This window comes from Seriola dumerili, unplaced genomic scaffold (assembly GCF_002260705.1).
Source record: "Seriola dumerili isolate Sdu_G_001 unplaced genomic scaffold, Sdu_1.0 BDQW01000822.1, whole genome shotgun sequence".
NCBI lineage: Eukaryota > Metazoa > Chordata > Actinopteri > Carangiformes > Carangidae > Seriola > Seriola dumerili.
The window spans coordinates 1,991,065-2,007,234 of NW_019175077.1; the positions used below are offsets into that span (position 1 = coordinate 1,991,065).

Sequence of the window (16,170 nt, forward strand, 5' to 3'; positions counted from 1 at the left end):
ATTTAGCTGAATCCAACCCTCCCTCAGTTCTGACCAGCCTCCCTGTCCCTGCTGCTAAGACGGATACTCATAGCATGATGCTGCCACCACCATGCTTCGTCATAGTGATTATATTAGCCAGGTGATGAGCAGTGGTGTTTGTCAGACACAGTGTTGGAAGTTCTGCCCAAGGGGTTACATTTTTTGTCTCATTGGACCAGAGAATCTTTTTCTCATGCTCGTTTAAATACCATTACGGAACCTCCAAGTGAGCTGTACCTTTTACTCAAAGTGGCTTCCATCAAGCCATTCGACCAGATTGATGGAGTGCTGATGGAGTGGTTTACCTTTCTGCAGAGTACTTCTGCACCCAGGACTTCAACTCTGTCAGTGTAACCATTGAGTTGTTGGTCATCTCCCTGACCTGCAGTTCCAAACTTCTTCAATTTCTTGCCCTGTTGTACAGTATACCTTGCCACAATTTTATCACATAGAGTTCCTTGGACTTGATGGCTTGGTGTTTGACCTGATATGCAGTGTAAATTGTGGGACCTCACAGATGTGTGCCTTTCTGAATTATGTCTGATCATCTCAATTTGCCACAGCTAGACTCTAGTTCTAGACATCTCAGAAATAATTCAAGCAAACAAGATGCACCTGATCATTATTTGAAGTGCCACAGCAAAGGGTCTTAATACTTTTGTAAATTTCTAAAAAAAAAAAAAAAACATTATTTCACTTTGTTATTACGGGCTATTTGGTGTAAAGTTGTGAACAAAAATCACTACTCTTCTCTGTACCCTTAAATATATGAAGTTGAATTCCTTTAAACAAATGAATGTTTTGACTACATAAAACTGTACCGTTCCCTGGTCATGCCCTTCACCTGTCCCTATTACCTGACTGGAATATTGCCTGCGTCAAACAAAGTTAAACAGCCTCCTGACAAAATCATCATGGACGTCAATAAGGACAATTAATGGACAATATTGTGAACTTGCCCAAGGGGTGAAAATAATTGGATGCAGAAATTAAATGAATATTAAAAAAATTATATAGTTTAAAAAAGAATCAATTACGCTACAAGAAGGAATGTGTTCTTAACAGTGAGGCACAGGACTGAGAAGTCAATGGGTGAGGATATGACTGTATCACTGAATTATCACACTCCATCAGGGATTCTTACTGGCCCAGTGCATGCTGGGAGGGTTCCCAACACACCTACTGTATCTCATTTAACTGCAATCACATGACCACCACTAACCCAACCATATGACTGCTGATCATGGTTTCAACATTTCAGGATTAAAAAATAAATTCCCAAACTGCCTTAAAAGAATCAAATTAGCTGGATGAGAATTAACAGGATCATTTTAGCTTGATAACAACATATTAGCCTGAATTTATTCAGTCACATTTGAAGAACAGGGCCCTAGTCTTTATACAGTATATGCCTCTCAGAATTTATAAAATATTATCTTTTCCTGCTGGTACGAATACAAACTTTAATTGATTAATATTATATTTCTTACCATTTCTTACCATGTCAGTATGTCTGCATATGTTTTGTAGCCTCTGTAAAAGAACATAGTTTGTACATAGTCTTCAAGCTTCATACTTGTTGAATAGAAAAAAAACCTGTCACTAGATCCACTCAGGTACTCCATACACTGATAAAAATGGACATTTTTATAACATTTAGCACACAGGTTGAGGAAACTTCAATAGTAAAATCACCACCATTCACTGACTCTCTAAGGAAGGCCATGAAATGTTTATTTTGTTCCCAAACTTTCTTCTAAATTGAAATTTTATGAATGCTGACAGATATAAAGAAGATCTGAGAAAAAACACATCAGTGAAAGTCAAAATGTTCCAGGATGTGCTCCATCATTAATATGATGGTGTTACAGTACATGCACACATCTGAGTTACGACCTCTTAGGGTGATCAATCATAATACGAAAGAAGGTGGTGTTGAGTTTTAAAACCCCTCGGAAAAAAAGGGAGGTAGCAGAAGAATTGTTTTCATTCTCAAATGTGACATGCATAATTTTATGATAAACTCTTTTAAGAGAAACACTATTAACATGGAGGAAAAACATGTAAACATATTAAGTAACAGTTAGTGGTTCAGTGCTTTATTCCATGGGCTAATATTCTTATTTATCATCACAGTAGAAAATCACAGCAAGGCTATGAGTTTCACACTATCTAGCTTCATTCTAACAAAAGGATCTTTAACCATACTAATATCCTGTATCTGGCTTAGTGATCATCTGTCAAGTTTATTTTTCATTAAAAACTATTTAAGAAATACAGATGAGGGCACATTTGTGTGTGTGTCTCATTGCATCATAATGCACAAGCTGAATTTTGCCATTGCATGCATGTATGCAAGTGTGTGCATTTGGATATGTGCATGTGAATGCCTGCTTTCATCTAATGTAATGTGAAGTGTTGGTTTTGGCTGGTTGATATCTCATCCCAATTTAATTTGTGTAAATAGTGTTTAGCAACACAGAGGGCTCTGAGCGAGACAATCAAACAGACTGATGAAGGCAGACCAAAGCATCTACTGTCAATACACAGTTGCTCCATTGTTGGATACCTCCATTCAGACCATAATTACACCCATTACAAAAGACATGAACGCTAAGGGTTCTTTCAGAGCTGTGTGGATGAGGGCGTGGGAGTGGAATGAAGTGTGATGTTTTTGTATGTAAGAGTGATTACAATCTTTTGTATGTGTATACTGTGTGTGTGTGTGTGTGTGTCTTTGTTTGTGTGGGTGTTTAATTGGCTGCATTAGAAGCCAGTTAATATTATTTTTTTGAGTTTTGTTTTGTTTTGTTTTTTTCCCCCAATTTGCATATTGAACTTTTAGGATTGTGTTTGCATACATCACGCTGGTGTGTTTCTTTGTATTTGTGCTGTATGAGCATTTTACAAATGTGACATTACTTGTCAATCATGTTGCAGTGAAAACTACTGACCGACTCTACTGAAATTAATTTTGTAACAAAAACATTTGTGAACATCCTTGCTTGAATGTACTGGTTTATTGATTCTGGGGGTAATATCGGTTGCTGAGGGGTGCATAAAAAAGAAAAGAGGTTTGAGCGCGACTACATCTACACATGCCGCTGCCATTGTTTCAGAGTGCTGCTAGCCATAGGGTTTTTTAGAGTGTTCCTAAGGGGATTCCCTCAAAAATTGCTTTTGAGAGACAAACCTATGACTTTGGGATTAATTGAACTTTATTGCCACTATAGACTTGACTCAATAGAAGGCACAGTTTATGATGGAGATTGCAGCAGGTTTTATCATGCTGAACATTAGCTGATTAGTTAATGCATCTCCTGCAGGAAAATGCAAAACAGCCTGAGTTGTTCTGAATGCAACTCATAACAAGGTATTTACTTGGTTCCTGATATACACCTTTTTTGGCTTTCATCATCCAAGTTACAATCATTCTCTTTAAAACAACACTGATCCTAATCAAACACTCACACAACTCTGAAAACACACACACACACACACACACACACACACACACACACACACACACACACACACACACACACATACACGGATACAAACCTCGGCTTTGATCTTGTTGTCTCCAAAGCAGAGATGCTGTAGGTAGGCTGCGGCATTGGACTGAACCGATGGGAACTGGTGCTGTAACATCTGGATTACCTCTGGCAGCTCCGGATCTCTCCACCCAAACTCTCTGCAGGGAGGCAGAGACACATTTAGTTTCTCCTGCACTTTAACACAGCATCTTACTGAAACACAGGAGATCACCTGAAACTAGACTAATAAAATCACAAACTCTATTTCCAACATACCCAGACCTACAGATAAGCAAACATTCACTTACATATGTCCAGACAAAGACAGACAGATGGACTGAGAGTATGAATGAAAGAGAGATTCAAATGTCAACCAAATAGTACTCTTCTTATGGGAGAGAGCTTTGTAAGCTAAGCAACACAGTTGGACAGAAATAATGCAAATCACACACTGAATACCCAGTTTGCCAAAACATTGTTGTCACAGGACGCAAAACATTGCTAGAGTTTTATTGTTATGATCGGGTATCTTGTATATTTTGTTATTTAAATAGTTTATTTTTGTGCGATAAAGAAAGCAATAGACAATATTGATTTATTGATTTTTTATTTGATTTATGCTGTGCGCTACAAAGGCGATTATTATATTGTGATTGTGTTTATGGTTTGCTGGATTTATTGTGTGCTGTGTTAGACTTTTACCCGCTTCAAACGTAAACAAAGGCACTTGTGGCTGCAGATGGACACACCTGAGCCTCATCACATCAGTGATTGCAATCACCGGTTGTTCCTCCCAGGCTTTTTAAGGAAAGCACCTGCGGGACGTTGGACTGAGCACAGGTCGCTGTCGCCGTCCCCTTCTCCTCCTCTTCCTCTTCCTCTTCCTCTTCCTCTCACTCTCACTCTCCTCCTCCTCCTGCTGCTGCTGCGGCTGCTGTTGTTGCTGTTGCTGGACTGGATCCACGCTTCACTCCACGGTGATTCCCTAGCTTGGTGAAGAAGATCTCCAAACTCTAGATCAACGCTCGCAATCCTCCACAAAAAGCAAAGGCAGCGGACCTGGATGACGGAGAACGGCGGCAGACGGCGGCATGTTGAATTGATGGGCATTCACGGAATGTTGTAAAGGAAAGTGCATTAGTTAAAGGCCAGAATGACCCTTGAATTTCCCGGCAGTGAGATAGGCTGGGCGCTGATTCCACTCTTTCCCCCTGACAGCGGCAGACGGCGGCGCGGGAATCCTGGCACCGGATTTACGGAGTGGACTGAAGGCGTAGGGAGCCTGCTGGAGTGGGCCCTCCTCTCTCGGCTGACAACCAGGGCGACGAGGAAAACCCCGGGCGGCACGACAACACCAACTGGACTGGATTGTCTGGTATTTTAACTTGCAGAACTCAGTGACTGCCTCTGAGACTTGGACAGTGTTTTATTTTACCCTGATTGTTTCATCTTTTTATTGATAAAAAAGCAATTGCATTTTAAACTGAATATTTAAAATAAACATATTTTAACTCATCCGTGCTTCTCATTGTGTTGGTGTGGCCGGGAATCAGAACATTCAATTAAAGATTCATATCTTTAATTTGGTACATAAGTGGCATTGTTGGCAGGATTCCCTTTCCACACCACACAGTGTAGAATGGATGAAAATGAAGTGCAGCGTGAAGATGCAGGGCATAGTGCATCACAAACCTCTGTAAGTCAACCAGTTATAAATGCAATGATGATGCCATGGTTTGTGGGGTCCCATGGATCCCAAAATTTTTAATGGTGACCAAAGCAAAATGAGTTTTTCAGAATGTAACAGGCAGGTCCAAGCAGTGTTGAGGGCACAAGGCTTAAATGAGGAACAGAAAATTGACTTTATTTTTGGAGCACTTGAGGGTGAAGCAAAAAGAGAGATGCGGCTATTAGACCCAACCAAACGCTCAACTAGCACAGCTATCCTCCATGAACTAAAGAAAATCTATGGTCAAGTAATCCCAGTGGCCCAGCTCCGGGCAAAGTTTTTCAAATGTCATCAACAGGAAGACGAGGCCGCTGCTGCTTACATTCTTCGGCTCTGAACTTTTCTCCACATGGCGGGAGCATGAACCAGCTGGCTCGGCCCAGGATGAGACAACTGTTCGAGACCAGCTGGTCTTGGGTTTGAGACCCGGCTTGGTGCAACAGGAGCTTCAGCGGCAGGTGTGTAGAAACCCTACACTGCAAAAAGTCCTTCAGTGGTACTGTTCATATGACATTACTTTTTAAAGTAATTTTATTCCGATAAATTAATTTATTTTCTTTTATTGTTTTTCTAAGTTATCTGAAACTAAAGTGTGAATATTTTTGTAACTTAGTATTTTCTAGCACTTTATAAACTGACGTCAGATGTTTACAGTTTACATGATCTTTCATGTAATTTAATAAATCTTGAATTGATACCGCTCCTCTATAATTGCTAATTTATGGTAATTGTAACTAATTATTTGAAGCCGTTTACTTATTTTAATTAAGTTTGATTTGTTTAATATGCTAACATTTTTGACATTCATTTTACTCAATTTCTCGGCTGTTTCTCATAGACTCTACTTATTCTTTTAGCATATAGTGAAATGCATATTATGAAATTTTCCCAACTCAAAATACCAGTTCACTAAACTTGCAAAAAGTGATTGGAAAATGTTACCTTATTTTTTATTTATTTATTTTTTTTAGTTAGATCTATGCAAGAGTTTTTACAGTGTACAATGTCCTTCAGTGAGGTTTCAAGTGAATCTAGAGCCTTGGAAGCTGAGCTGAAGATGGAATTTGCCTGTGCATCACGTGTCTCTGTGCCACAGCCACGACAGGCCTTGGCAATGCCTTGCCCTGAAGAATGGGAAGAGACAGTAAGAGCTGAACTCAGGAAGGAAATGAAAGATCAGTTGAATGTCCTTAAAGAAGCATTAACAGAAACTTTAACTGAAGAGATTAAATGCCAACTCTCTCTCCACAGACTAACCCAGTTGTGCACAGGGACATGACCCCGCCCCCAAGAGGGAGCGTCCAAGGGGGCCACTATACACCCTCACCCCGACACCAGTCCTTCGAATGGGATCAACAGGGCCAACCTATCTGCAGAGGCTGTGGTAAGGCTGGTCATATCCAGAGGTGCTGCCCAGAGAGGGGGCAGTTAAACTGATATCCCCAGCAACTGGGAGCCAAGTGGTTGGGGAGGGGAAACAGGGAAATCAGACGAACAAGCAATCTATAATTGGGGCGTGTCCAGGGGTTGAAATTGGGGTCGCAGGGGTGAAATTGCCTTGCTTAATTGACACAGGCTCACAAGTTTCACTCTTCAGTGAATATTTCTTCCAGAAATGGCTGAGTGGGGAGCAGAAGCGGAGCCCACAAGATCTTCGCTGGTTGACTTTTAAAAGCCGCCAATGGACTACGCATCCCCTACACCGGGTATGCTATTTTGGATTTCACAGTGGGAGGAGTCACTGTACCAGGTAAAGGAGTCATTATCGTCAAAGATGAGTGTCTAAATGCTGAGAGGGGTATCCTGGGCATGAATGTGATTCCATACTTTTGGAAAGAACTGTTTCAGGGAGTCCACCTTGGGCTGACTGTGTTCGGTGCCACCATGTCTCAAGCGGCCAAGGGTGAGTGGGAACGGGCTTTTGCTGTCTGCCAGAAGGTGTCACAAGATGAATCTTCTTCAGATGAACAGATTGGAGTAGCTCGGCTGACCCGCCAAGACCCAGTCTATGTGGTGTTGTGGACACAACTGTATGGACCCAAGAGGATGTCTGATTTTTGTGCCTTGGTGGAGGGGCCAGAAAGAGATGATGAATGGCAGGTGGCCCGGACTGTTGTCCAGGTGGTGAAAGGACGCCTCCCTATAAGGGTGTGCAATTTGAACCCTTATCCTGTCTTAATACCTCAACGGCGCCCTCTTGCTAATGTCTTCCAGGTTGATCCAAGCCAGATCCGTGGAGAAAAGGATCTTGTACTGAAGACTTCAGACCCAGGGGTTGTTGAGGTGGATATTCAGGCACGGAAGCCACGGAAGATCCACATCCAGTCAGTCTGCTGAAAGGTGAGGGATTGACAACAGAGCAACAGAAAATGGACTCCCTGTTGCAACGTTGGAAGGAAGTCTTTGCAGCTGGTGATGAAGATTTTGGGAAGACCAGTGCAGTCCTCCATTCAATCCCCACAGGGTCTGCACCACCCAGCAGGGAGTGCTATAGACCAATCCCACCAAGTCTCTACCCTGACTTGAGGGGGCTGCTCCAAAACATGTTGGACAATGATGTCATTAAAGAAAGCTCCAGCCCCTGGGCGGCGCCTATCGTCCTGGTGAAGAAAAAGGATGGATCATGGCGGTTCTGCGTCGACTACCAGAAGCTCAATGCCCTCACACAAGGACGCCTACCTTCTACCCAGGATAGAAGAATCCCTCACCAGTCTCAAACAAGCCACTTGGTATTCCACCCTTGATTTGGCCAGCGGATGGATCCAAAAGACAGAGACAGCATTCACGGCCCCTCTGGGCCTCTGAGTTCCAGAGGATGCCCTTCGGCCTGTGCAATGCACCTGCAACGTTCCAACGACTGATGCAGTGGTGCCTGGGCGGGCAGGTCAACGAGTCTCTCTTAATCTACTTGGAGGATGTTGTGGTGTATTCTTGACTTCGACACCCACATCAAGCACCTGGAGCAGGTCTTCGAAAAGCTAGCTGCCCATGGCCTGAAGCTACAGCCCCATAAATGTAGCCTGTTCCAGAGAAAAGTCACTTACCTCGGTCATGTCATCTCCAAGGATGGAATATCCACAGACCCTGAAAAGACAGTTGTTGTGAAAAATTGGTCCATCCCTTCCACCGTCAAGCAGGTACAGTCATTTCTGGGGTTTGTAGGATATTATTGGAGGTTCATCAAAGGTTTCTCCAAAATAGCAGCACCCCTGAATGCTCTCCTAGTAGGCACTGCTAGAATGGGCCAAGGAAAGAGGGTGGTTGATTGGACTCCAGACTGCCAGGTGGCATTTGACACCCTGAAAACTGCTATGGTAAGTGCCCCAGTTTTGGTCTATGCAGATTTCTCCAAGCCTTTTCACCTATACACTGATGCTAGCTTAGGGGGCCATACTAGCACAAGTACAAGATGGTCGAGAGAGTAATTGTCTATGCTAGCAGAAGTCTGCGCCCCACAGAAAGGAACGACAGAAACTACAGTTCCTTTTTAAAACTAGAGTTTCTGGCCCTTAAATGGGCTGTTACAGAGAAGTTTAAAGACGATTTGTGGGGAAACAAATTCCTAGCTTTCACAGAACAGCACACTTGGGGGCAACTGAACAACGCTGGGCGGCCCAGTTGGCCAATTTTGTCACAGGATGCAAAACATTGCTAGAGTTTTGTTATGATCGGGTATCTTGTATATTTTGTTAATAGTTTATTTTTGTGCGATAAAGAAAGCAATGGACAATATTGATTTTTATTTTTTTGTTAGACTTTTACCCGCTTCAAATGTAAAAGGCACTTGTGGCTGCAGATGGACACACCTGAGTCTCATCACATCAGTGATTGCAATCACCGGTTGTTCCTCCCAGGCTTTTTAAGGAAAGCACCAGATATCTGCGGGATGTTGGACTGAGCACAGATCGCTGTCGCCTTCTCCTCCTCTCTCTCCTGCTGCTGCTGTTGCTGGACTGGATCCACGCTTCCCTCCAGTGTTTCCCTGGCTTGGTGAAGATCTCCAAACTCTAGATCAACGCTCACAATCCTCCACAAAAAGCAAAGGCAGCGGACCTGGATGATGGAGAACGGCGGCATGTTGAATTGATGGGCATTCACGTAATGTTGTAAAGGAAAGTGCATTAGTTAAAGGCCAGATTGACACTTGAATTTCCCGGCAGTGAGATAGGCTGGGCGCTGATTCCACTCTTTCCCCCTGACGGCGGCGCGGGAATCCTGGCACCGGATTCACGGAGTGGACTGAAGGCGTAGGGAGCCTGCTGGAGCGGGCCCTCCTCTCCCGGCTGACAACCAGGGCGACGAGGAAAACCCCGGGCGGCACGACAACACCAACTGGACTGGATTGTCTGGTATTTTAACTTGCAGAACTCAGTGACTGCCTCTGAGACTTGGACAGTGTTTTATTTTACCCTGATTGTTTCATCTTTTTATTGATAAAAAAGCAATTGCATTTTAAACTGAATATTTAAAATAAACATATTTTAACTCATCCGTGCTTCTCATTGTGTTGGTGTGGCCGGGAATCAGAACATTCAATTAAAGATTCATCTTTAATTTGGTACATTGTCATTTCCACCCATCACAGGCACAGGAAATTTTAAAGCAAGTGAAGTTAAGGCCAGCTGGTTAAGTGGCATCCATGAAAATTTTAATAACTGGGGAAAAATCTAGCACAAACAGTTTTTGAAAATAACTTAAGAGCAGTTGGGTTTTACTTGAAGAACAACACAGCGATTCTTTCAAAGTCTTAACTCTATGGCCAAATAATTCAATATAAAGTGAGCTCATAAAAGTCTCTTAAATTTTCATTTTCAAGTATGAAAATGGTAGCCACAATTCCTAACAGAAGACAAAAGTGTCACTTACAAAGGCTCCAAGGATCCAAATTAAAAACAGATCCCAGTATTTTCTGCAGTTTGACTGGCATGTGATTTAATGTGAAAAGCACTGTGGATATCAATGTTTTGAACCAAACTGGTTGGGAGAGTGGATAGCAAAAATGAAGACCCTATGGATTACAATGATGAAGGGCAATAACTTATTCCTTATGTGAAAAACAAAGCAAGCAAATTAATAAAAGAATTTTGGTACGACTATGAATTATGACAAACCCAGAAATTGTTCTGAGAAGGCTTAGAAAAGGGGGTAAGGAGCTTGAAGAATTTCACACCACAGCACTACTACTGCCTTCATGCTGTCTGCAGCTTGAGTGGTGTGAGTTATGTTCTATACTTTCTACCATTAGGAGTTTACACTTCTATGAGCACACTGGACAAAGTGAAATAAATGTTTTGTCCTTTAATACCCAGGAAATGCTCTCCTTTTATTGTATTATCCCCTGTTAATTGTTTTGCTCCATTTCCACAAATGAGGAAATTATGAGTGTGTGAGGAAGTGTGGGTGAGTGTATGTGCGCATGAGTGTGTGACTCCACAGACTAGTCTACTCCAATATTTTTTTTCAATAACCACTCTGTAAACTGTTTGTTACTTTCTCTCTCCCTGTCTGTGGTTTCAGAAAACTGTCTCCAAATCTCCATGTGATCTAAACAAAACCGATGTTGAAATTTTGTGGCTCCCATCGATTATGGTGTTTGAGGATTGATTTTGTTGTTTCTGCCTCCATGCTCACTGTTCTGTGCCAAAATGCAGCACATTGTAATCCCCATCAAGGTATCATGAAAAATGTTTATTTATTTTGCCTCTGAGCTCAGCCGCACCAAACAGGAACATTTGGTAAATATGGGACAATTGACCCGTCTGAGGAGTTAAAATTGATGCGGTAGAGGACTGTGTGTGTGTGCATGAAATTTTTGCTGCAGAAAATGAAGCCTTGACACCATGCTCTCATCACTGTCAGATCTAGCAAATGCGTCTATGAAACATCTGTGAAAAGCAACGCATTCACGGGGAGTAAACATGGCTCTGAAAGATAAAGCAAGCTCCAGCATGGACAGCTCTTTATCTGCCGAATGATAAGTGTTCATTCAGCCAGAAAGCAGGACTGAAGGAGGGAAGCAGAGGAGAGATAAAGAGAGGGAGGAATAGGGAGGGATTCCCAAGGCATTTAGGGGATTTAGGAGGAGAGACCCTCAAACAACGCTCCTTAAATCACACAGCTAGATACTATCAGGGCAGTTTGTTTATGTGTGTGTGTCTGTATGCGTGTGTGTGTGGCAAGATTAAGATAGTATCATGATGTGTGTTTATATGGACACAATTGCCTCTGTGCCTGTTTGTCTCTGTGTGAGTTTGTGTTTGTCAGTGTGTCTTTGTGTGTACGTGTGTGTGTGTGTGTGTGTGTGTGTGTGTGTGTGCACGCACTTGCAAGTGTTTTTATATTCATCAGTGTGTACTTCATTATATGAATGTCTGAGTTTAACAGTGTGTTAATGTGCATGATTGTGTGTGTGTGTGTGTTTCAGCGTGTCAGTGTGTGTGTGTGTGTGTCATCCATCCCCTACAGCCTCCCAGCTCTGCCAGTGTAGTTAATAGAAAGCAGAGTGATCTGCTGATAAGATAAGCATCATGGCTCGCCATTAATTAAAAACCCCTGGTCGAGAGAGAGACACAGTGAGAGGAATAGAGCAGGAGAGAGAAACAGAGGAAGAATGAGAATGAGGAAGGAAAGCTGAGGAAATAACCAGAGCAGTTGGAGGAAACTAAGGGTATATTGGGCAAGAAGAAGCTGGTTGGAGATGTAAAAATAAAAAAAAGAGATAGAGAAAGTGGAAAACAACACTCAGATGAAATGCCAGTCATGTCAACACAGGTACTAATGAGAGCTAGAGCCCTGGTAGACGCACCGCCAGGTGATAAGCCAATGATGTGAAACAGTCGGATGCAAACAGAGAGGAATACAGTCTGTAAATGGCAGAACTAATCAAAGTGGCAGTGCCAACAAAACTGCAGGATTTACACTAAATACCTACACCGCTTTTGCTGCCATTTATATGCCATATTCTTTATGTTACTTTAGGTTATTATATAATGCTTTGAGTGGTAATAAAAGCCACACAGAACAATTTGTTGACTTTATTTTTTTATAACACATCTATGGGTATGAGAATAAATTGGGTGGCACTACTGCTGCACTGAGCTCTGTGTTCCTGGTTACACTAGTTACTTTATTTTCAAATCTACAATTTCTTGAGGCATGCAGAGGCATGATGCAGTGAGATACTTTAAATGGAAACACTAGGTATGGAAGGAGAGTGGTCTGACATACTGAGAATAAAGTTAGGTAGCAAGGGAGTTGGTGTAGGATGGGTGGCGGAGGCAGAGACAGTGATATGAATGGGACAGGGAAAAGGACTGTTGAGTGATGGTACAGATTTGATGCAAGCACACAGACACACATGCAGGGAAGAGAGGCAAAATGTGAGAGAAGAGTACGACACAGGAAAATACAAGGATTATCAAAGGATTTCTTTCTTTTCATAAGACTTATGATTGTCCCTTTTCATGTTCAGGACGCATGAGACATCTGAACTTCTATTGAAATCCCAACATGACCACTGACATAGATTACACACGAGTTGATACATAGAGTATATGTACAAACACACAGCAAGAAAACAAAGCTAATCTAATCTGAAAAAGCACAGATTGGATACACACACACAAGTGATGCTCTGATTTGAGCAATGCTGACTTTCACACAGATTGGTTGATTGTTGCTGTGAACAATTCCAGTTCCTCTGCCTGGTAGAGGAAGGTTGAAGGTAAGAGGAAGGGAAGTGACAGCAATAAATTTCCCTATGTTACATAATTCATTGTCATGTTCCCTGTATCCCTGAACTCAAATGGACATAATGGCACTGGCAAAGTTTTGATGGGTGAATTATGTAATGGAAGATGTGATACATAACAACAAAGCTAAAAAAAATAAAGATGACTAAATCCAACTAACTTGGGTCACAATGAATTATTTATAACTGCCACCAGCATGCAATACATTACAGTAATTCAGTGGAGTAAAAACACACACAATGTAATTTGCCAAATGGGAAGTTGGTATGGTAATGAGACCATCCCTCAAGTGGAGATACAAAATGTCAAATCCACATCTGTATGAACATTGATATCAAGTGGTGAAAAGCAAGGAATGGACCTTGTCATCTCATTTCGGCTGGTGCTGGTGATATCTCTCTCTTGCTTTGCATTGCAATAAAGATCTGCCACTTGTACAGTGTCATTTAAATACCTCCATTTCATATTGTTCAACAGGCTTAACACAGATTTAGGTTCTGGGTTTTGTTACTCTTGAATAAGCAGAAATTCTGCTGGAGTGCCTTGGAGCAGCAGAGTGAATCCCTTCAAGCTTCAGTATACTTTCATGCTGTAGCTGAACCTGAAGAAAAATATTTTCATCATATCAAACCCAAGCTTGATACTATTTAGGCCAGCTTTTTTAAGCGAGCGTCCTTTCATACAAAAGCAGATGCTAATTAGGTTGTGGTTGGTGATGGTGGTAGTGGTAGTGGGGTGGGGTGGGGTGGGGTGGGGGTGGGGGGTTTCCTGTGTCTTGCCTGCCACACAACAGTTTGAAGGGAATGGGGTTAGCCCCTAAATTTGGGACAACCTTGCCCCTGTAGCAGTCTCCCCTGTGCTCCTTGACTATGGTCTGGGATCTGAGGCAGAAAAGGTTAATAAGACTATTCTTGCCATCACCACAACCTTAACCATGTGTTTATTATAACCAAGACAACAAAGGCCATTTCAATGTCCCATATTGTAGTTTTCCATGTCTTTTCCATGACTGTGAAAGTATTTGTTTTCTCCGAGTGTTTATCTGAAATCTGCTATATTTTCATTTGATCTTTATCACAGACTCTTAGTAGTGTTTTGTTTTATGAGTTACACTAGGACTTAAAACCAGCTATTATTATAACTGTGTGTGTGGACTGCAAACTTGCTCACTTACAATCAAGGGATGATAAAAGTCAGAACCTCCCAAAAAAGGGTAAGCTGCTTGACGGCTTTGTCTACGCAAAGGACGCATCTTTTCTCATCATTTCTTTCATTCACTCCTCTCACTGAGAATGATGTTTCAAAACCTCTGACCGGTAGTCATCCTACGACATGTGCATTCAACCCTATTCCGACAAACCTTCCCCAAGCCATATCTCCCACCATTGTGCCAGTAATCATGTGATAAATGCTTCACTATAGCTTTGGGAACATTTCCAGCTGCATTCTTGACCAGTCTCATTACTTCCATTCTTATCTAAGTTTATCGAAACTTCAAGCAGGTCTCAGAATTCCTCTCACAGAATGACCTCCTTGATCCAAATCAGCTGGCTTTAATGGCACACTTTTAAAATATTGGCTATTAATTTTTTTTCAATCCACACTAACCACTTTCCTCTTCCTCTCTTTCATTTTATCTCTTACAATGAGCATCCTCTTTTTGCGTTTACATTTTCTACTATTTCACGCCTTGGCATTCTTTATTGATAATCCGTTTTTATATATTTTTCCTAAGGGTGTCAATAAAATAAGGTAATGGGAAAAATGTGTACATTCTTGTGTATTTAACAGAAAGACGAAAGATCAGAAATTCCTCCAATAAACAGCAGCCAAAATAAGATACAGGTGAAGACAAATGGTCTTTAAGTGCTGTGTCGGGTCTCTATAATTAAAAGTGCAACTTAATTAAGATGCTCTCCTGGAAAATAGTCAATGCTGTTGATGTGCTCTACTGACAAATACTTGAAAGAAAGTTTAAGCTCCACTTTGGCACACAGCCAGGGCAGTGGGATTCATCTCAAGCGCCGAAGATTACTGCTGGTAGACATGGGCAAGATGTATCTAAACTTATTTTTTTCTGTTGAGGACAAAGAATAATCCAATAATGTCCAATCCCATGTCTCAAATCAAATTGTTCAATATTTAACAATGACCATGATCTTTCTCTAACCATAACCAAATCTTTGAATTCCAAAAACATATCAATACATATATGGTTGGGCCAAGAATTTCAGATGTATCTCAACTTGTTTATAATTTCTCAGGAAGAATAAAAAAAGCACTATTTACACACTATTTAAATCTACCTGGGTAGGAGTATTTAATGTCTACCGCAATGGAGTTTCTGTGTTTCTTGGCCCTTAAGAACTTAAGCATTATTGCATGTTTTGCACATGCTCTTCCCTTTTGCTAAAGATTTTTCTGTGTGGAGCTCTGTCACAGCTGATAGAACTTACAAATCTCAGCCAGAGTACTGGGATCAATGAAAGGTGGGGAAAGAGAGAAGGTGATGCTTGCAATAGCATGACAGACAAATGGAGAGATAGAGATGGTTGGATGGAGCCTGGGATGAAACCCATCCAGAAATAAATAGAGCTCAAAAAAAAAAAAAAAAAAAACCTGCAGTGAGTCAGCTGCAATGAAAACACCTAATCTTCTGTTACCATTCTCCTGCTTCTTACTCACTGCTCTCCATTTAGTGATGGGAAAATGGAAATTACTCTGAGAGAGAAGAAAACAAGAAGCCATGAATAAAAGCAACAGAATATGCTGCAGAGACTGCAAAAGAGAGAAATTATGAATGGAAAGGACAAAGGAAGAGTAGATCACCTCTCTTCTCTAGCTCATCATGTCAGTGTGAGACCTCACATATGACTTTCTCCCTTTTCTTTTCCTCCTTTGTTTTCATATACCACCATCCCTGTTTTTCACTCTTGCTCTGACTCTCTCTTTCTTGGATGAGTCTGGAGTTTTTCCATCCAGAGGCTTTGCAACAACAACACAGAGTAAGAGAAAAATCAATATGCTTTCTCTATGGCATTTTCCAGCTGGGAATAAGGGGTTCAGGAGGTTGAATAAAAGTGAACAAAGGACTGAATGAGAAGAATGAAAGGTGTTGAATGAATGAGAGTGA

At 41.6% G+C, this 16,170-nt stretch overlaps 1 protein-coding gene across 1 annotated transcript in view; it reads right to left on the reverse strand.

Moving 5' to 3' along the window:
• The window catches only part of LOC111237263 (catenin delta-2-like), a 250,031-nt gene that overhangs the window by 83,124 nt on the left and 150,737 nt on the right, over positions 1–16,170 (reverse strand). Inside the window, exon 13 of the mRNA XM_022766288.1 lies at positions 3,583–3,715. Coding sequence (XP_022622009.1) covers positions 3,583–3,715 — 133 coding nt within the window. The remainder of the gene's footprint in view (positions 1–3,582; positions 3,716–16,170) is intronic.